Raw genomic sequence first — 21418 nt, 5'->3', positions numbered from 1 at the left:
GATGCAGAGCCACCTGGGAGAAGGTAACAACCCCACATTCCTCTAGGGATGCAACACTTCTAAGTATGTTCAACTGTTTGTGCTTTGTGAAAAGGAATCAAATGCTGAGTGTGTATGTACCTCTGATTTGACTGACTCTTGATTCTTGCCCAAAACGGAGCGAAGAGCACTGCTGATCAGATCAAACTTCCTCTGAGAGCTGCTGGCCACCTTCCTCTTCTGAGACTCTGAAGACATGCAAAATGTCAACACCCCTGTTGCTGACAGCCAACATGTTCTCCCTCTGCATTTATCAGTATAGTTAGACCTTACCTGTGTGCAGCAACCAGGCTTTGTGTGCCATCTCCTCCCATAGAGGACTGATGTTGGTCATGCTGACAGGCTTGGTCTCTGCTGTGTGGTTCGCTGAGATCTCCATCTTATAGTTCTCTTCAAGCATGTGTTGCCTCTCTGACATGACTTTTGACCAGCAGGCCTCTGCTAAAGACACTAGTTGTCTGTCATCTGGAAAACATAAACACACATTCAGAAGTGTCTACACAGTAAATCTGGCCAGGGTAGAGTGATGAATATAAAAAGGCTCTCTCGTACCTGTCATAATGTCTTTCCCATTGCTGAGGTCTGCAGGACTTCTGGAAGGAGTTTCCCTGCTGTGTTTTGTTTGTGCCACACATCCAAAACCTTCAGGGTAGCTACAAAAAGTGTCATTGTTAAATTAAACAATGGACTTCAGGTCATTTTGGTGCATTCATTTGTGAGTTTTATGTTACCATTACCTGCCAGAGCGAATCAGTAACAGACAATGCAAAAGGCAAGTAAGAAAGTTCACATTTGCATTGTAAGTTGCCATGAGAACGTCCCAGCGTTCCATGAAGACCTGCAGTGTCCTGACAACTGCTTCCTTATCTTCTTGGGAATGTCGCGGTTGAGACAAGAAATAAAGCAGGACTTTATTGGCGCACGAGTAGAGGGCAGACACAGTCTTCTCCTTCTGAGTCTGACCTTTCTCCAGAGCCTTGAATTACAAAGCAGAGTAATTGTTATCAGTGAGTATAAAACTCAAATGAAGTGTTACACCCTCACACACTGTTGGCAGAGAAGCATCTTCTGACTTTTTTTTTTTTTAAGTTTCTAAAAAAAAGGAAAAAAAAACAAAAACATTTTTTTAAATATACATGTATGTACTTTTATGTTCGTCTCACCACCATAATCTGATCTCCAAGGAAATTGAGCAAAGTCTGCGAGTCCGCAATGAATGTTCCATCGTTAAGCTTCTGCAACACGGTCTTACTGAAGAGCACCACATTCTCCATGAGTGTGCCCATCTGTCCTTCAGGCTTCTGATTCTTACAGTCTGAGGAACGAAGCAAAAGTAGTGAATTCAGTAGTGAATTTAGCCCAGATACGTTTTGTCTAGCATAACTTATATGGAAAGCTTGCGTCGTACTGCAATTCTACCTTGTGAGCTGAGATGAGTGGCGTTGTCTTCCTCATGGCTGAGTATGTGGATGAGGTTCATGGTCAGCTCCACCAACTCGGACTGAAAACTTTGCCTCTGTTCTAGCGATGTGCCATCGGGGCAAAACTGCAACATTTAAGCACATAAACAGTTGAAAAATGTTGGATCTAAGAAGACAAATGGGTGAACATTTTGACCTCTGACAGCTCTTTATTTTCTAATGACTCAGAGAGCGGGATCCTTGTCCAAAGTTGTTGCATATTCAAAGATGGAGTGTGTATATGAAGGTTCATTTTGTCAGGATGAAAACAGCTCTTCATACTCTCTCCCTTCTAGAGCGAAATCATTTCATCACCAGTACGTTTGCTCTGCTTTGTTTAGTAACTGGGCATAGAGTGGCACCTTCTGGAGAAATATGAGTTTTGCAGTGTTATTGTAGGCTGAATAGGCTTTTCCATTGACAACGCGTTTAACCAGTTTTGCTTTATGTCTTTAGTGTATGTTGATGTGCCATTGTGATATGTGAACTAACTGCTTATGCTTGAGTGTGAATTCACCTCCAGCAGCAGAAGCAGGGGATGTGTGTTGGTGCTGGCACACACATTAAGAAGACTGTCCATCAGCAGAATCCGCATGAAGTCAAGAACTGGCTTCCTGGTTGGGCGTCTGCAGCATGTGTCCTCATTATCAAGGCTGGAAGGCTCGCTGACACCCTGAGGGAAATGGACGAAACAGCCAATAAGACCACACAGAGGGGAACTTTTGGGTGAATTCAGTAAAATTATAAGACAAAAACCTCTGAAACCCTCAGCGGGTACAAAACATCAGCGAGTGAGTGCAGGAAGGTGGGCGACGTCCACAGAGGGTCTCTTGGCCGGAGGTTGTGAAGGAGACAAAGAAACTGCATCACGCTTGCTGAAAGTTGTAATTCCTGTGATGCATCAGTCGCCAACATGTGCTTAGTTGGAAAAACAGCCTTTAAGAAAAAAAAAAACAAAAAGATGACTTGTGATCATTATTTGGTGAAATCTGCTGAGAAGATCTAAGTTCATTAAGTTCTTCCAACCTTAGAGATGACGACTTTGACTAATTGTAGCAGTATCACAGCAGCTTCAGCACACAGCTGCTGAGCAGGAGCGTCTGCTTGGCTATCAATCAGCAATTGTAGGGCATCATCCAAATGCACCTATATGTGATCAATAACAAAAATATCATTAAAAAAAAAAAAAGGAAGAAGAAGCTGGTCGAGAAGAGGATTCACTTAAATAAGAAGTGACCCACCTTCTCCTCTGCAATGTGACTGGTGCTCTTCTCCAGCAGCAGAGCAGCGAGAGCTTCATACACCTGAGGCAGGTGAGAGTGTCTGATGAGCAGCTCACGTAAAACCTCAAAGCCTGGACACGTGGCGCTCAGGCACTCATGAGACCAAGGATGTGCACGAAGGTTGTCTGGTTATAAGGCAAAAAAATCCAAGAAAGAAGTTATTTTTAGTGTTACGACATGTCAAAGTGTCAAAACAGCATCACGTTATTACACCTAAGGTTACAGTCAGATATTCCTTCAAGTCATGAAGCTTCATTTAAAGAAAAAAAAACAATATGTGATCATGATTGCGTTTTTTTTTTTATTATTCTTTTTGAAATATCAATTTTCAAATTTGGTGAAAGTTAATTTTCTTTTTTTTTTTGTTGTGTCATGGGATTTTTTTCTTTTTTTTTAAAAAAATGTATGTATTTGCCCAGAGCTACAGAGTGAGTATATACTCTATAGCTCTGTATTTACCTATTTATTTGTGGCTGTATTGTTATGTTTTGCAACTCAGGGCCACTTTCACACTAAAGTGTAGTTTAGTGTTATTGCAACAATTGTTTAGCACAACAAAGCATTGTTTTATTAAGTTCAGAAGTAATTGTCTGCCAAAATATTGAAATAGGCCAAATGACAAAAAATATTTTCAATTGGATAGATAATTAAACTTTATGCACCCATGGTAGCAAATGGTTCCTCCATGATCTCTATGAGTGTTCCTGGGAGCACGCCCTCTCTGAAGGAGCTCTGCTGGCTGGGACTCGACAGAAACTGTGTGAGTAAGACGAGACCCAGTTTTATGGTGGAAGGGTGGAGGTGGGCCTCAAGGAAGTGCAGGAACCAATCACTGCCAAGAGATTCAAACGCTGCCTTCTGCTGACTAGTTGGAAGAGAGAGGGGGGGGGGATCATTGCAAATTAATTTTAGTTAAATGTTTCTGCCATGACATGACATTCTAAGAAGGTAAATTTTTTCTCTCAGTAAAAAAATAAATAAATAAATGACCCTCACTCTTTGATTAAGAGGCTGTCTGTGTTGAGAATCTCACAAAGCACACGTAGCATCTGGTTGCGAATCCAGATAAGGCTGGCTGAACCAGAACTTTGAGCTACAGCACAGAGAAGACAAACCCGGGTCAGTTTCAGGAACAACTTATGTCAAATATGAGACACAAAATATATGAGATGTGCTTGTAAGTTTCACATCAACCTGGCATGTCTTGTGAAAGATCACCGTCCGATATCTCACTGCTTTCTACCATGACACTGGAAGCAGGGAGTGTGTAGTGCAGGAACAGCCCAAGCCTGATAGCATTGAAAAGAAATAAAGACAAATATTGAAAACAAATTTAGTTTTAAATGAGATCTGGTATAAAAGTGTGAAAAGAGAACTTTGGAGTCGCTGGTGGATTCTCCGACTTTACCTGCTTATGTCCAGAGGGTTCAGATGAGCCTTTAGGAGGGATGTAATGATGCAAGAAATAATCTTAACCTTCTGAATGGTCACCGCAGGGTCAGACAGCTCAAACAGCAGCTTTGGAAGCAGGCCCACACTGTGCATGACCACTGCATTCCTGTTGTCACTGCAGAGGAAATGATGAGTGAAACACAAACAGCACTGATATAAATCACAATTTGTTCCAACAGACAGAAAATCTAATTTTGCAATCCATGCAAACATTCATCCTTCTCTTCAGCCTCTCTAACTGATTCTGTTGAACATTCCCAGGACTATTTCTGCTCTACAGTTCCATGATATTAATGACAGGCTGCTGCAGGTGTTGACAGAACAGCCATTAAAATGTCTCTCGTCAATCCAGAATGAGAGCCTTTTATTGTGTTACATAACTTGTCGGCTGTGTGATTTAGCAATAAATTTGATTAGAGCTAATACATATTTCGTCTGTGACCAGAGGAATACGATCAAGGACGGAATAATAAACAGGGTGGTCATATGCTAATAATTGTTTAAATTACCTCGAGGATTTCAGGACTTCAGCGAAATAGTTTAGAACTGAGAGATCCAGATGGTCCGATGTATTCTGCCAAACCTGACAAATGGAACAGTTCAGGAGCTACAAATTATTTATTTCACTTATAGTCAGTTTTCCAAATAAATATTGGATGGACCAAAAGAAAGAAAAGGAAAATTAAGAATATTTATGCTAAAATGTGGATGCTTACCTCCAAGTCACACAGCAAAGCCTGGAAGGCAGGGGTGTTCTGGAGGCAACCAGAGCCACAGCTCATCTCCAAGGAACTTGAAAGACACAGAGCCAGCTGAAAGGTTCGATGGCTGACCAGACTGCTCTTCATCTTCAGTAGGAAAGCCAGGAGCTACACAGGGAGCAAATTATACATAAAAACAGACCACAGCTATTAGGTCATTGATTTTGATGTCTGCATATACATTAAAGTTCTGTTAAAACTATTTGGCAAACCTTGTATCCGTTGATGCGGTTCATTTCCCCCTTCATGGCTGTGTTTGTCTCCAGCACAGAAAGAAGAACTTTAACAGCCGCATACAAAGAGCTATCATCCGGCGCCATTGCAATCAGACTGAGAACAACAGCAGGCCCGCCGACATACAGAAAGCCATTGGAAGCAGAGCAGGGGGTGAATGTTCGCACACCTAGAGAGGATAAACCCAAAAGCTTTAAAAAAAATTTTAAAAAAACGTGAAGAAATGAATAAATAAAACTTTTTAAAACACTATTTACCAAAATGTCCAACCAGTGCAGCTCCTATGGTGCGAGCTGTGCCACTCAAGTGTTTGCTGATGTTATGAGCAAGTAAAACAGGTGTGGAGTGATCCCGAGATGTTATCCCCATCTGTAATTATAGAAAATTTGTGACACTTTATAGCTAAACAAAAAAAGAACATCCATTCTGGAAGGATTCACTCTGCACTTACCTCTTTTGCAATAAGTCTGCAATCCACCTCATTGTAATCCTCTCTGATCTGTGCCACAGTGGTTAAGGTAAAAATGGCTGGGTTTATGCCAAATGAAATCCTCTCCTCCGGGACCAGCCTACGAGTGAAAGACTCGGTCTCTGGATCGTGGCCTGGACACAAGCAAATGCGTGCAATTACTTGTAACTAAAAATGTCTGTATGTTCTTTTCACATTATATGTAAAGGAATAAAATATTAAAGTATTTTGTAGCCATAACTGTTCTGCAAAAGTATAATGTGGCTCCATGCCACTGTATGAGGACAGTTTGCATTTCACAAAAGAATAAACAATCTTAACCAGGAAGATTTATTCCAAGTAAACAAAGTGTATCGGGCATCTTGCAAAAAAGGAATTGCACAAGTTCCTGTGACTCACCCATGTTGCGCAGAGCCAAGAAGTTGCCCAGGTATGCAGTGCCTTGCACATACATCACACCCACTGATTCAGAGCTCAAAGCCTCTTCAAAGAAGTAAGAGGGACCCACTCGCCACACAAGAGCAGCGTGTTCCTTCCAGGGAGCCGGTGTCCCTATCAGTCCATATATATCAATCACAGCTGTGGGGTCCATGGAGACATACTGACCAGGGAATGGCTGAACATACTTCATCTGACAGAAAAAGAAGAGGCTGTGATACACGAATAGAGTAAATATGATAACAGAGTTGTTCAATTATCAGCTCCTCATTGCTCTCTTCTTTTCATACCCGTCCTGTCCCCACTGCCTTGCCGTTGAAGTAGAATGAGGTCAGACAGCTCTTCTTCAAGTCTTTGGCCATGACGACAACCAGGTGGTGCCACTGACCTGGGACCAGTATGCTGGAGCAAGAGAACCGCAGTGACGTAGGCAAAGAAGTTGGAGTGGAAACTTCAGGCTCCATCATGTCTGTTAAAGAGACATTTCAAAAGACAATCTGAGGTGTATAAATGGGTCATAACTATTCTGCTGTTCCACTACAAAGAAACTTTTCATCTTGAAGAGAAACAAATATTGACCACGCTTTTATTGCTCTTACCAAGGTATGTGAATGCTTCCTCTTCAGTTGAGATGACCAAACAGCCATCATAGGCTGAGAAGGAGATCGACAAACAGATGTACTGTTGTTCTGTTCGGGACATGTGACGAACCACCGACAGCAGACGGATTGGGTGGGAGTCACAGGCTGAACTGAACCTGTTGATCTGGAACCAGCAGGAAAATGAGAGACCAGCTGTAGGTGGAAAACCTCTGCAGTCTAAAACACGAGAGAGACATTAGACATTCTATTAAAGAAAAATATGTGAACATTTAAAGGTTGGATTTATCGCCTTATTTACCTCCTCCAATCCCACCAATTGAGATTGAATCAGCAGTCACACCTTTCACTGTGGCCATAGAGGGCAGGAAAAGACAACTACAGAACAAGCATATAGTCAAAAAATGAGTCATTCCTAAGGCAAATTTGTAATATAATTTTGCTGTATGTATGATTCTTGTGCAAACTAAATTAAAGAGAGATGGCAATGCAACATGTCTGATATCGCAGGACTAGAAATCACACCAGAGCACTCACCCATATCCACTCTCACTCATGTCAAACTCTACAAAGGCAGGTGAGGAAGAGACTCTGTGTGGTCTAAATGTGCGTGGTGCTGTCATGGATACCAGACTGATGATCTGGTGGACAGGGACAGCGGAGCCAAAGGAGGTTGTAGGCTGTAACAAGCTGAAGGTCCGCTTCAGTTTCTTTACTGAAGATTCAGCGTCAGCCTCTGTGCTCTGATCTGATTTAAACAACAAATATAAAAAACTAATGAGTTACCTGCTTCAGGGCTGACAAGACAAGACAATTGATGAACTGAAATATTAATTGATAATAAGAAAGCAAACATGTACCGTTTGAATCGGACGGTTTGGTTGATGGTTCTTGCTGCACTTGCTCGACTCTTTTGTCTACAAAGCACATGAGCGGTTCCCCTAAACACAGGAACTTTCTGAGAAGTAAAATAATTAAATGCATGTCAAATACAAAATACTGTAGCACAGATAATACAATAATTGTAAAAAAACCTATATTTGTGACCTGAAGTCAGAATGCGAGATAGCCTGGGAGGAGAGCTTCTCTAAGATGCGTGTGACGGGTAGATGTAACGGGTGGTTTGGGGAAAGCAACATGCTCCCACAGTGTGCCAGGAGAGTGGAAACCAGCCCACCCTCACACATTATCTGGCGGTTTCGCTCAGATTTCACCATGGCCTGGATGTGGTGTGCTAGTGAGAACTGGACCTCCATAGAGAGCTGTAGAAGAAGAAAGAAATGTTTGAATAAGATAAAAAATTTAATAAAATAAAAAAAACACTTTACGAGTTTATTGTTAAACAACAAATGATAGTTTTAAATGATTAATTTCATTTCAAATTAACAAAACAAGAAGTAGCAACAGTAATGCTGTGATGTAAGAGACATTCAGTTAACATCTAGTCAAACATGAGAGGAAAAATTGGTGCTGCTCAGTGATGGTTTATTTCTCAGATGTAGGTATTGAACAAAATCTTGCCAATCATTTTAAAGGATAAGCAGATCATGAATGAGACTTTAAATGGTGCAATGTCTTAAAGTTCTTCACAAGAAACCACTGGAAAGTGTGCAGGGTGTGAAACAAGCTATCAGGTTAGAGTTACTCTTTGGCTTGGTATTAAAACTAAAGCGTGTAAATCAGAATGAATGTGTGTAAGTATTTTAGGGCAATTCTGCTAAAACAACAACAAGCTCTTTTATTCCAACAAGGTACCTGTGGGTCCTCAGGAGTGAACACATGTGGAAGGAGAGTCATAATGACTCGGATTGCTCCTGGATGTAGAATAATCTGATCACAGGGGAACCTACTAAGATACCACCAAAAAACAAACAAAAAAATCTGTCAGTACATAACAAAAAGGCCGATTAGATATGGATTCAGATTTCAATTAATTTATTTTAAGAATATGGATGAGTTTTCCACTTCCTTCGAGTGGTTAAAAATACAGTTTCTACCTGTACTGCGTCACTGAGGAGGGGGTGGGACTACTGGGTGCAGTGCTTCTGGAGCTTCCATGTCTGTCCTCCATCGACTGCTGGCCAGATCCTGAGAGGACTAAAGGAGGTCCTGAATACACTCCTTCATACTCTGTTGGTCCACGTAGTTTCTCTTCATCTCCATCACACCCATCATTAGGCGCTTGTCCAAATTTCAACTCCTGAGGATAGTAGGTCCCTGTGGCGAATTGGTCCAGGTGGGAAAGCAGTCTAATACACGTCCGAAGACTGACAGGCAGATTGAGCTGTTGTGTGATGGAAGGAGGTGGAGGAGTTAAAGAGCACTCTGCGAACTCAACAAACTGGAGGAAGCTCTTTCCTGAAGACTGGTTATCCTCCGCAGTCTTGGGACAGGAACACCACTCTCCATCCCACTTCTCTTTCTCGAGACCTTCAGCATGGAAGCAGCCCAACTGGAGCAGAGCCTCTGCTAGCCTTTCATACAGACCACCAGTCTCGAAATGGTGTGCATTTACTGTGTGAAGATGTACAGCCAGGGCCAGGATGTGCAGCGTGAGAAGGAGCAGCTCCAGCAGCTGTTTCTGTCCCAGAGTCTTCCACACGTCTCCCTTTGGAGGGTCAGCCAGGGCTCCTTCCATATCTGTCACCAGAGTCAGCAGTCCGGTGAAGCCTCCTGCCTTCCTGAAGGCGTCCCAGGTGTTGGGGCTCTCTAGAACCCTCAACACTGACTAGTGAGACAGATCATTGGGACAGTAAGCAAGTCGACTTCAAACACACAAAGAAGGCATGTTGTGATGGAGATTCTGTTCCCTTTATTTAAGTGAATATTAATTTTGACACTAAGCTTTGCTCAAAATCTAGGCTTTTAAAAGATCCTCCTCGTCAATTAAAACTGTGTCATGAAAAATAGATGAAATATATAGATAAATCATAAATCATTTCTGGTAACTAGTTTTTGGGGGTGAGCAAATCGCATTAGCTTTATTGAATTTAGAGAGCTAATCCATCAGGTAGGTAATGTGTGAGACAGAACGCAGAGGGGAATGTGATTAACTGAAACTGGAGTAATCACAATGGCTTTCAACACTTGCCAACCCAGGTCGTACCCAATCTGATTGCCACCTGCTATAACCGTGTTAGCACAAAGAACACATCCACACATACAAGCTCCTGCTTGCAAGCACAAGTGTAGACACCCGCACACACAATACGAGCAAGTAAGTGCTCTTCTTGCTGCCATCTATAAAAATGGACACATACAGTAGGTGTGTAACTTAGTTAAGCTTTAATCGGATCTCTGCCCCATTCTCTGATCTGATAGAAGTGGTAATCTTCAGAGCGCTACAGCACAGGCCTGATGGCCTAATCAAATCGGTCCAGAGTTAACAGCTAAACCAGTTTTAGCAAATCAATCTGCATTTGTCTGTAATGTAATCAGAGTCCCACATGCTAAGAAAATAAATTCACAAGCTTATTATGCTTTAAGTGCATTACAATTTGTTAGGATTCAATCTAGAGTCGGAATACTACAACTACAGCTAAGGTGTTTCTGGGTGTGCACTGCTGTCTGGGACTATGAGTGCATGTACAGCAAAGCTACCTGTAAAAGGTCCCGCTTTAACTGGAGTTCCTGCTGTGTGGAGGAGCAGAGGGATCCAATGGTTGTGCTCATGAATTCATCAGGGTTAATCTCAGCGAGCTGCTCCAAAATGCTCAGAGTGGGACCTCGGTATTGATTATGGTCCAAGAAGATCTTTATGTAAGGAACCATGCCGAGGTCTCGCACTGAAACTGGAACACACACGCAAAAAGCAGTGCAGTGCAGAGCATTAAAATGAGTCAAATAAACTTTATGATTAGATTTTAGATGGGATTCAAATACCTGTGTTCTTGATAGAACGCAAAGTAAGGGCTGAAACAACTTGAAGCATGCAGGTGGTGAGCAGTCTTTCACTGTCCTCAACACATGGCACATGCTGAATATCTAAAGAGCAAAAGATGTTTAAGTTTCAGTTACAATCTGTGGATGAAGTCTTTAGTATGACTTTCGTATGTTAAATTTAGAATAAAGACTTGTAGAATGAAATTAAATCTTATCTCACAATGATTCACTTTGAAGGTTAAAACTTTGAATGAAGGCCAAGTGCGTTGCTTAATTCCATATTTGCTGCAATTGTATTGTGTCCATTCACAGTTTTTCTGGCTTACATCAGAAGTGGAGGAAACAAAACATTTTGACTCTTACTTGATTTAGAGGAAGATGGAACACCAGCTTTCCTGAGGATCTTAGCTCTTCTGCGAAGTTCCCCAAGCAGCATCTCCAACAGTCCCCAGTCACTTAACACCTCTGCTAGCATAGCACTGTGCACAGTCATCCTGCAGCAAAAAAGACGTTGCTTTTATTCAACCTTAATCAAGAAAACAATGGGGGGAGAGAAACACCTTATTCTCATGCAGTAACCACCTTTTATTGATAAGTAACTGAACAACTTTATTCTGTCTCATTTGTCCATTGCTTATCTGTTATAAGAAATAAGACTGCTGCTTTAGTTCTATTAGAAGATGGTTATGTCTGAAAGAGCAATACTGAGAAATACTGTTGCCAATTAGCACTGCTTACTTGTGAAAACACTTGAGAGCTACCACTCCAAACTCTATCCCTGCCACTCCACCAGCTAATTTCCCAGTCCAGCTCTGCTTTAGTACACCTAGTAGCGCTCGCAAGGTCTCATGGGGGATGTAGTTCATTTTGAATACTACCTGTTAGAAAAGCAAACATGTTAAACATACCATGTTTGCATGTTGCATGAAAGGAAAGGAACACAGAGTGATTTTTCTTCTGTCAGTATTGGGGATTCTACCATCTTTAGCATTGAAAAGAAGAGTTTTTGAACAGGCGCCGGTTTGCGCCACACACAGGTAGCCAGCTGGGCCATCGACTGGACAGTCCACTCCAAGAGGAAGAAATTGGCTGGGTCCTTCTCCCATATTGTCTTTAGGGTTTGAAGAAGCTGGCAGCAGAACAAAGAATCCTGAGAGCGCAGCAAAGAGGCCTGCAGCAGGTGGAAAGCAGGCAGGTTCTTCACTGCCAAACCTGGAAACAAAGGAAAGTAACTCCTTAAATAATAGGTGCAAAAAATAATAATAATTTGTTCTTTTTATGCCTAAAGATAAATAAAAACACTTGGGAAAACTGAGGCTTTCATAACTCGTGCATGAAAGGGTTAACTTGAGGTCAATTTAGCCAAAAGATGTTTAGAACTTGATTTATCAGATTTTGCTCTGAGAAGGTCAAACAGTGATTTTCACAAATCACTTCCGTACATTTACGATGCAACATGCAGAATCTTATAAGTCAATTGAGTTATAAAAGTGTAGATAGAATGAAAACAAACAGATTTACGCTCATGAATGCAGAAAAGTGTAGCATAATCTGCTTTTATAAAGTTTATTTAAAATATTCAGATCAAATCTCAGATTTGGGTGATAAAACACACTCGTGTTTTTTGTAAACAAAACACAAAGCTGGTTAGTAATAGGATACATTTTCACGTTTTTATCATGATCTAATCAAGTCAGCAGTGCCTGGTCCCTCTGCTGAAAACAGTTCTGCTCCTTCATGAGATAGATGGCTGTTGAGTGTGTAAGTGTGTGTATGTATATTATGGAAGCTCTATTTATGAGTTCTAGATAGAGGTGTGTGTGCATCAATGATAAATGACTAGATGCTGTAGGCCAGTGGTGAATGGATGTGGGGCATCCTAACAGAGTTAAAGAGGGAGCCTCCACTTCATCATCCCAGACATAATCACCTCAGCTTCCTGTTAACTCGAGGGGTGTTGTGCACTGCAGCAGGGCAGCAGTACAGGGAGTGGTGGAGTCGGGGTCTGTGGGAAAATAGGGGTGGTGTATTTTGGGCGGCTTATATGAGGGCAAAACTGCAAAGAGGAGATTAAGTGCATGGTCCTTTTAAGGGGACACCGGTTCCCCTCCCCAAGTCCATAATTGGCAGAGTCACGAAAGTGATAGTAATTAGATGCTTTGGAGTAAAGGGTCCGTCGTCCATAGTTCATCCTCATAGTACAGATGGAGATAATAAGGAAGAGGCAGGAAGGGAATAACAATGCAGAAGGTCTTGTGAAGATTTGACTCACCTTTCGTGAGTGATGGGTCAAACTTAAAGCCTGGAGGCTGGGGGTTGGTGACACAAAGAGCCACTTTCAGCTCAGTTTTTCCAAGAATAGTGAAAGATGCAATTAGAGCCAACAACTCCTCCACAGGCTGAAACTGATCCAAGGGAATACCGTCCTCACAGCTTATAATGGTAAGACAAAAAAAAAAAAAAAAAGTAACTTATAGCAAAAGAGAAGAGATAAATAAAGATGCCACGATACTGACTCTGAGACCAGACAAATCAAGTTAACATGAATCACCTTAGCCTTTAAAGAAGCTGTTTACAACAACACCTTAAAAATGACCAAGGGAACAGATATCCAATTATTTTGATATCAATAATGACAATTACGTCTACTCTAAACAGAAACTTTACTGAGTCTGAGAATCAATCTCTCTTACTTTCTGTTTGTAACCTTTAATCTCACCATTTCAGGATGTTCTCAAGGGCCTTGTAGCCATTGTTGGTATCAAACTCGATGAAGAGGGCTGGACTGAGGTGATAGGTGTCTCTAATGAAGCTAAACACAGCCACAGCGACCTCAGCTAGCAAAGATCCTGAGACATCAGGACTGATGAGCAACAGGTTCTGGATGCAGATCCGCACACAGTTTTTGCCTGATAAAGAAAAGGCAGAGACATAAACTACATCAGAGCAACAGGGTCAACACATTCCCAGCTCCCAGTTCAATTTCAATGACCATTAAAAAAAAAAAAGCAACATCTCTCTAACAGACTCCTCTTTAACCAAATTTAAGAAACTCTTTCAAAATCATGATAACATAGAAAAGGCCTGCACAGTCAGGAGACTGGAATCCAAACAAACTTGAGACAACTGGACCATTTTGAAGAATTATATAAGCTGATTGAGACACTGCGTGAAACAGAAACATATTTCATGCAATATGTCAATCAGGTGGCATGTGTGGTCATGTGTCGCTTAATAATCAACTTATAACAGGAACCGTTTCATCTTCCACATGAAATTAAATTCTTCACTCTCTGCTTTCGATCGGGTAAATTCCATTTCTTCATGTTTCAGTCTTAGTTGGTAGAATTGCAGTCTACAAGCTTTTTAAGATTTAAGAGAATCCCTTTAAGAATACATCAGAGAAAGACAGAAATGCTCTAAGGCTTGTAGATAGTAGAGATAGCAGTGTCTTAGCTTTGATGAACGAATCTCAATCAATCTTGGCAGTCCAATGTCTACAGGAGAGCCGTTTTATATAAGCTGACGTATTGTAGGAAAACTGCCTTTTTCTTGACACTTGGGACCTTAAGTAAACCAATTACCCAATTCTTCGAGGAACTCAATAACCCTATCAAGGTTAATTAAGCCATTATGTCAACGATATTATGTACCATAGATTATAAAATCAAAACCTTTTCATTTTTACATAGAGAAATATCATTCTGTATTTCTTGAACTACTTATACAAACAGTTTTCAAAGGAAGGTATCGGCTTTACTTCTATAAGACTCAGCCTTTCTGGAATGCTCTTTTTAAACTCAACCATGTTTACCGAACGGTTGTCGATTAAGAATAATATGCTTAAGAGAAATGTTACATATCCCAATTAGTTTTGGGTTACCTCACCTAACAAGCTTGGCACGGTGTTGCTTGTTGGTACAGCAGAGACCGCTCTGAGGACGCGGGAGGCCTGTCGCCTCCAGTTGGTGCTGGTCTGATCCCAGAGTGATGTGAGCCCGATGATTAGACACTGCAGTTCCTGAGTCTCTACCAGCCTCTCCACGTCGCCTGGATGCCTACAAAGCTGCAGAAAAACCTTAAAAAAATATTTTAAAAAAGAGCGTGAGGAAGAAGTTTAAACTAAGCTGGTTTCAGAAGGGGAGAGGGAATTACCATTAACTCTTTACAATACTAAATTAAATGAAGAGAGTAAAAAAAAAAAAAAAAAAAAAAAACAGTAAAGAAATAAGATAAAGGCCATTGCCTTTTAGTGAGAATTCGGTGGTTATCAACCTGTGTAAGAAGCTCCTGAAAGGTCTGTTCAATGGCCCCGTTTTCCTTTTTAGCTGGAAGGCACACAAGCAGGTACAGACATTTCACCAAAGCAGCAGGCAGCCCTGGATTCACACAAGACAGTACATCCTGCAAAGATACAAAGAGTGAAAGAAAGATTTCAGAGAAAATTCCATGCCACCGTTTTCTAAATGTATTCATGATAAAATTGGTACTTATCACTCACTGATGTGTTAGATGTGAGAAGCAAAAGGGATTTCAACAGCAGCCACCCAGAAACTGCATCTGCTTCACAACTTGTGTCCTTATCTGGGCTCTTGAAGAACGAAACCACCTCTTCACGAGCCTTCTCTGAAAATGCAAAAGAGAAGTCATAAACCATGACTGCGGTAGACTAAAAGGTCCTAAACAAGTTAAAAACAAAAGGAAAATGCAGCAAGACTGCTACTGTACATACTGCAATAGTTTCTCTTCATTGTCTGCTGTCAAAGTCATCAGTAAAGTCTCAACTTAAACATAGAAACTAACACAGAAATGTTTCACTTCATTCTCAAAGGCATACTTTGCATTTTAGTTTCTATCTTTAAAATGAAAAAAAAGAGAGTTCACTCAAGCTTCTGATATCACAGCAATGTGTTTCTGGAAAGAGGTAGTAAAACTTTTAGAAGTAAAACTTTTATCCAGTCAAATGCCACAGGTTCCATGTTAGCACCTTTATTAAAACCCATATCAAACTGTATAATAAAAAAAACAGAAGCATCTACATCTCCAGTTAACACTGTTTTTCCTACCTTGAATGAATTGAAGAAAAAGCAACAAAGCAGGGAATAAAATGCAAAAGAAAGAAACTGGACATAGCATCTTTACCGTAAAAATGGAGAAAAAGGAACTACATATTACGCATTTCCACAATTTTTACTTTCCATTTTAAACAACATAGGTACTAGAAATATTAAAGTAACAGCAAAGAACAAGAGCACAACAAAAAAAAAGCAGAAGTAGGCAGAGGAGGAAGAAAGTCCCTCTGCCTTGAATTAAAAGCATCATATTTGCTGATATGTGCAGTGGTTATTACCTGCGGGCCGCTTTGCCAGTCTGTTGTGGATATTATGGATGACAGTGTCAGCAGTGAGAGCTGCAAGCCCCTTTATGTCCACACCTTCAATTCTGCCACCATCCTCACAAACCTGTAATCCCAGAGGAGAGAGAGCGTCATGCAAAGAAACAGGAGAAAATAAAATGGAAAATGACCCCAGCCCACGACGTCTGGACCCATCTAAAACATGGGAACTGTGCTGATCATTTGAATTCTTAAGAAATATTTAAGAAAACTACAACATTTCATACAACTAAATTATATGCATCAAACTATTTTCCCCAATCAAATATGAACATTATTTTGTCTCATCATTCCACCCAAATGAATGAAAGTCTAATATGTCTGTAAACCTCACTGAATCAAAGCAACATTGTAAAGTAGAGTGGGCCTATTCCTCCAAAATGATTTGAGCAATGATATCATCATATAGAAAACACCAAACAATGAAGTCTATTTAGTTTCTTCACACACTTCCTCTCCAGTTTTGTTCAGTTTTTGTGAAATACTGACATGGTGTTTTATGTCTTATGTTGTTGCTCATATGAGGATTTATTACCAGATTTTAAGATTTAGTGAGGACCAGATTCTAATTTTTTTTTTTAAGTTTTCATATGTAAACCCTCACAGGGTGAATTTTCTGTATCACACGATTGTGTGTTCAAAACTCTCATTGAGACCTAGGGAGAGGCAGGTATAAAGGGAAGAACATAAGGACAAAGTCCATCATTTACAATAAAAGCTGAAATCACATGGTTTTCATTTCATATGAACAGCGTTTTCTAAAGGTTCACAAATAAAGGTTTTGGTCTTCCAGTAATTATTCAGAAATAAAGGTTTTAGAGGGCTGTTGAAAAAAAATATTTCAGAATAAGGTGCTTTTTAAAGGATACCTTACATCTCATGGGTTACCTTAAAGTTGGACTGTTTTTTCCTTAATGCACTCCATTTTAAATAGTCATTTCATGCTATTCACTCTTTACAATTCCATAAGAGGATATCACATTTCACTGAGTTTTCTTTTCCTAAGCGTGGCCTTATATTCTGCTCAAATCTCCGGTCATGAGACTTGTTCCATTCACCAACACAGACACAAAGCCACACAGAGACCAAAGAGCGATTACGTATGCAGCTTTAAGTGCGGTCAGCGGTGTCACACACACAAATAAGTGATGGAATTAACAGTGTCTGCATTTGAGGTTTTCTCATAACCGTGACACAGTTTAGGCATAGAGACTCTTTTTTCCCCCCAATTAATCAGACAAAGACCTGAGGCTGTGGGTCTGACGCACTTTCCTATTTCAAGCGATAGTCCCGTAAACTCCACAGTCTCCTAAGAGACAATGTACAGGTTCAACATAGTGGCAGTCAGTAATGGGATCAGCTAAAGGCCAAACATCTGACTGGAGTCTCATGTTGTCTTAATTGTTCATTCATGTGGTTCTGAAGACCACAGTGTCATCCACTTAACCTTTTAAAAGTTGAGTTTAAATCAAAATTGTGGTCCTTAAAATGATCCTGCAATGATCTACGGTGGTGATAAAAAAAAATAAGACTTTCATTAACAAAAGCCTGTTTATTCTATGTCTGAAATGATTTGATAACATGAAAAAACACTCAACACGACAAATGTGGTATATATGCCCATCTATTGATGAACTACTCAAGACAGATGTGACATATACATAGAAACTTAAAAATATCAATGGCATATTACAAAAAAAGAGTGGACATGATGCACAATTATTTGGGGAGATGAGCTTCAAGGTTATGCAGCCTGATAAAAGACAAAGTTAAACCTCATGAGGTTGAAGATGATCAGTTTTGACGCATCAAATTCTTACATCAACCCCAATCTTAAGCACTTTGTGTGATTGGATTGGGCTAAAACACCCTTGGTTAAGGTGGGTTCTCCTGAAAATGGTGCACCTACATATATATATATATATATATATATATATATATCACAAAGGAATGACACTAGTTGTACGCCCTGCATGCAAAGAGTTGCTTGGTTGATTAGTATATGTCACTAGGGCTTCCTACTGTTTAAAAAACTTTGATATTTCCCAGCTTGAATTATGAGGAACTGCAAAGCCTGTCAAGATTAATCACAAACATCCCCACATTACCATAAATTGCTTGTAATCATCTACAAACACAACACAGAGATGCTGTGATTGAGAAGTGCTGCGCCTAAGACAACAGACAATGGTGCAGTTCATCTGCTCACATCTGTTTGGAGGCATTTGCTATCTGGCATTTTGTTTCTGGCTGCATGATCCCAAGCAATAATCAAGAAAGAATTTCTCTGCTCTCTGCTTTTTCCTCTGATAGGATCCTTGGAATGTACATAAGGCACAGCACTGCTAACGAAGAGATGTGTCTCACATAAAGAGTTATCAAATATAAATTTCCCATTTATTCAGTGTTGAAATCTGAAATCTTGTTGATCAGTGCACTGCAAAATAATAATGCAAACATGATTAATGGAATAAAAATGTGAGATAAATGGCATCTTATCCTAGCGAGCCATACCTGTATGTAGAGAGGCAGAACTTTGACCAGGTGCCCCTCTTGCTGCTCTAAAAGAACATGGTCAGTTCTGTGGTCACAGCTCGAATGTGTGTGGAGTCCCAGCTCCTGTAGTTGCTCTCTGAGCACTTGTAAGAGTTGAGGGTTTCCACAGGAGCCCTCCACCTTCTCTGTCTTCAACTCCACAGAGAGTGATAACTCTCCTGAAGCACTCAGCTCTCCCGTTTCCTTATTGATCCTATCCCCTTTCACAGTCTGGTCCTCCTGGGAGATCAGAAACAAATCCTCAGTCTCTTCCTTCTTTTTTTAGATGCCATCAGATTTCATGATCTTCACAGTCTGGTTTAATCACATTTCCTTGGTCTCTCTCACTTCCTCAGATAATTTTGGCATGAACTAAATCCTCTACCCTCCTCTTTTGAGCACACTGTCTGCATTGATAAATAAAGACAACTCACCACTAGTGGTCATGTGCCATCTTTGTTTACTAGATTCTGACTGATGTGAGGGATCAGCATGCTGTACTTGATGCCCAACTTTTGGTAATTAGAAGACAGATAAACAGCAATGATAAAAGTTCTGCTTTTCCTTCTTTTTAAGCTTCAAAATCCAGCAACTTGGGCAACTTTTAACATCAATCTATTCATAACAATGGCACATATTGTGTCCTTGTCCAGTGTAAAGTCAAGTCACTACATCATAATTGTGCAGCGGTTTAAGAATTCAATTATCCTTTATGCTAAAGAGCATTTAAGAAAAAAACAAAAAGAAAAAACAGGCCAATCGTGGCGTTTATATTCCAAAAATATGAAGCTCATGTCAACCTTTTAAAGTCTGTGATGTCAAGGCCCAGTTAAGATTTCCCCTTGAGCCACACCGTGAAAAAGATTCACAAACATGGCAGCCAACGTAAGTATTACACTTCTGTGTCACACAAAGTGAGAAGTTGAAGAAACTGACATGCCAAACTGCATGCCAGCAGTTTGGCAAACTTATATGCAGCTTGTTTAATGAGAGCCTTACTTCCTTGTCACAGGACTATTATTTCACACCACTTCTATTTTGGTACACACTGATGCACTGAGGGAAGAATAGAGAAAAACCATGTAATTGAAACGCCAAAGCCAGTATATTCTGATTTGAAGCTCAGAAAAAGGGTAGGGCAGCTCACATTCCACAGAAATGTAATAATACCCTGAAGTTTTCCCACTTTGATGTTAAGAGTGAGACAGATTCACAGCAAACACAAAAGCACCCCCAGTCGCTCTTCACTTGAGATAGCAACACGTCTTCAAATTGTTTTTCACTGACATACAGTCCAGTTAGTCAAACAGTAAAATCCTCACATGAATACTGAAACAGTAAAGCTACTCTAGCCTGTAATGTGCCTTTTAAAAGAAAAACATTCCTGCAATGACAATCGAATTTGTACCTGCACTTGTGTGAGAGCCATCTGGGAGTTTCCAGGCTCTAAGGAGATGTTGTCATCTGTGTTGCGCTATTCCAGCTGAGTGAGTGGCTTGTCTCTGCTCCCATGTTCAGAGTAAAAGACAAGCACAGACCTGCTAAAGCTTGGCGAGAGGTGCATACACTGCAGACCCTTCTGTAAAACTGCCCTCCCCTGACTAATCTGCACCGAGTCAACTGAACTTTGAACATGCAGAGTAACTCATGTCAGCTGGTGCAGATCATGTGCCTTCTCACTTCCTCAGAGAAGCAGAAGCGAAAAACTGTTGTTTAGCTGGTTAGATAGGGCCCTCCCCAGAACAGTTGTTCCTTTTCTTTTTATAGGTATGACTGATATGAATCATAGTGACAAGATCCCATGACTTACAAATGATATCAGAAATACTCCCAGAGGTTCACTCAAAATTTAAGTCTATCAGTGAAACAATCTGAAATAAATTGCTTTCGCCTACTGATTATCATTACAATGCCAGGCTTGTTTTACCGTCTTTAAAAGTATGTAATCACATAAAGCAAAAGTTCACGCAGCACCTAATCACAAATTTGTCACCTCAAATGCAGAACATCGACCAGAACATTTGCTCAGATGACCTAAGAAGCCTGTAGTGAAGTCTTAAGAGGATCACCAACAAACTCTGAAGGCCCTTTGAAATAATTTGCATCTTAGAATAATCCTAAATTACTAACAGGTGAATCAGTGCAAGCAGCAGACGTTTGGTAGCATCAGTAAAGTAAACTAAAGAGTTCTAGAGAGTTAGAAGTGTCAGAAAATATCTATCAGTTTAGGAGCACTTAGGAAGTGTGTGATAATGCGTGAAAAGAAGAGGAAGGTCTAATGTAGGTAAACGATGCCATCTTGTGGGTATTAATCACACGGAAAACTGAAAAACACAGAGGCGGCAGATATTTCTGGAAAAATCAAAGAATCATCAGAATTACAGAGAGCAATTTTTGCAGCGATTGCTCCAGTGGTTTTGGATATGATTAGGGACCTCAATGGAATAGCTTTTATTTGGGTACTGAAATTAATTGCTCCATTGTTTAAACAAAATAATGTGTCCTTGATATAGCAGAAATACCCCTGCTGATTTTACGCATAAAAATCTCCAACCAGCCAGCACTGCGTTGTTGAGCTTAAATGGAGAGCTGCTGTACTCACATACTATGACGTCTACAAGCCTCCCGTGACCTCTTTCAAGCCTTGCTGACGTTTAAGAACTGACTTAACGTATGGTGGTCTCATTTCGTTACCGAATACATTATATACTGCATGTTCAAGTCTCGCGTGTCCTTAAGAGGCATTGTTAAATTAAACCTTGTCAAATGTTTAAAAAACGGGTATAGCGAAGGCAAAATATGGTTACTCCATACGATTTTTTACCCGAACTCGTTTGACGTAATTCATGTCTGTTAGGTATTCAAATTTCA

The 21418-nt window shown here is 40.5% G+C and overlaps 1 protein-coding gene across 2 annotated transcripts in view; it reads right to left on the bottom strand.

Moving 5' to 3' along the window:
- wdfy4 (WDFY family member 4) overlaps nt 1–20312 on the bottom strand; it is a 40002-nt gene extending 19690 nt beyond the window's left edge. Inside the window, exons 1-41 of one of the 2 annotated variants that reach the window (XM_072391055.1) lie at nt 19956–20312; nt 18527–18787; nt 15968–16079; nt 15119–15243; nt 14893–15021; nt 14506–14695; nt 13337–13526; nt 12890–13050; nt 11597–11829; nt 11356–11495; nt 10981–11111; nt 10618–10719; nt 10336–10526; nt 8733–9463; nt 8491–8584; nt 7783–7997; nt 7596–7693; nt 7273–7483; nt 7037–7113; nt 6736–6954; nt 6427–6605; nt 6098–6329; nt 5681–5832; nt 5487–5598; nt 5208–5398; nt 4951–5103; nt 4744–4817; nt 4191–4349; nt 3977–4071; nt 3779–3875; nt 3445–3647; nt 2741–2907; nt 2526–2645; nt 2256–2435; nt 2017–2172; nt 1459–1585; nt 1203–1354; nt 777–1015; nt 592–692; nt 313–504; nt 121–227 (exon numbers count right to left, since the gene is read on the bottom strand). In XM_072391055.1, coding sequence (XP_072247156.1) covers nt 121–227; nt 313–504; nt 592–692; nt 777–1015; nt 1203–1354; nt 1459–1585; nt 2017–2172; nt 2256–2435; nt 2526–2645; nt 2741–2907; nt 3445–3647; nt 3779–3875; nt 3977–4071; nt 4191–4349; nt 4744–4817; nt 4951–5103; nt 5208–5398; nt 5487–5598; nt 5681–5832; nt 6098–6329; nt 6427–6605; nt 6736–6954; nt 7037–7113; nt 7273–7483; nt 7596–7693; nt 7783–7997; nt 8491–8584; nt 8733–9463; nt 10336–10526; nt 10618–10719; nt 10981–11111; nt 11356–11495; nt 11597–11829; nt 12890–13050; nt 13337–13526; nt 14506–14695; nt 14893–15021; nt 15119–15243; nt 15968–16079; nt 18527–18787; nt 19956–19976 — 6819 coding nt within the window. In that variant the 5' untranslated portion in view covers nt 19977–20312. The remainder of the gene's footprint in view (nt 1–120; nt 228–312; nt 505–591; nt 693–776; nt 1016–1202; nt 1355–1458; nt 1586–2016; nt 2173–2255; nt 2436–2525; nt 2646–2740; nt 2908–3444; nt 3648–3778; nt 3876–3976; nt 4072–4190; nt 4350–4743; nt 4818–4950; nt 5104–5207; nt 5399–5486; nt 5599–5680; nt 5833–6097; nt 6330–6426; nt 6606–6735; nt 6955–7036; nt 7114–7272; nt 7484–7595; nt 7694–7782; nt 7998–8490; nt 8585–8732; nt 9464–10335; nt 10527–10617; nt 10720–10980; nt 11112–11355; nt 11496–11596; nt 11830–12889; nt 13051–13336; nt 13527–14505; nt 14696–14892; nt 15022–15118; nt 15244–15967; nt 16080–18526; nt 18788–19955) is intronic. The other variant, XM_072391056.1, reaches the window with a different exon arrangement.
- Between the last annotated feature and the right edge of the window lie 1106 nt (nt 20313–21418).

Source organism: Leuresthes tenuis, unplaced genomic scaffold, assembly GCF_036924035.1.
Source record: "Leuresthes tenuis unplaced genomic scaffold, fLeuTen1.0.hap1 SCAF_8, whole genome shotgun sequence".
Taxonomy (NCBI): domain Eukaryota; kingdom Metazoa; phylum Chordata; class Actinopteri; order Atheriniformes; family Atherinopsidae; genus Leuresthes; species Leuresthes tenuis.
Note: the sequence above shows the minus strand (reverse complement) of the source record. Positions and strands in the feature narration are given on the sequence as shown.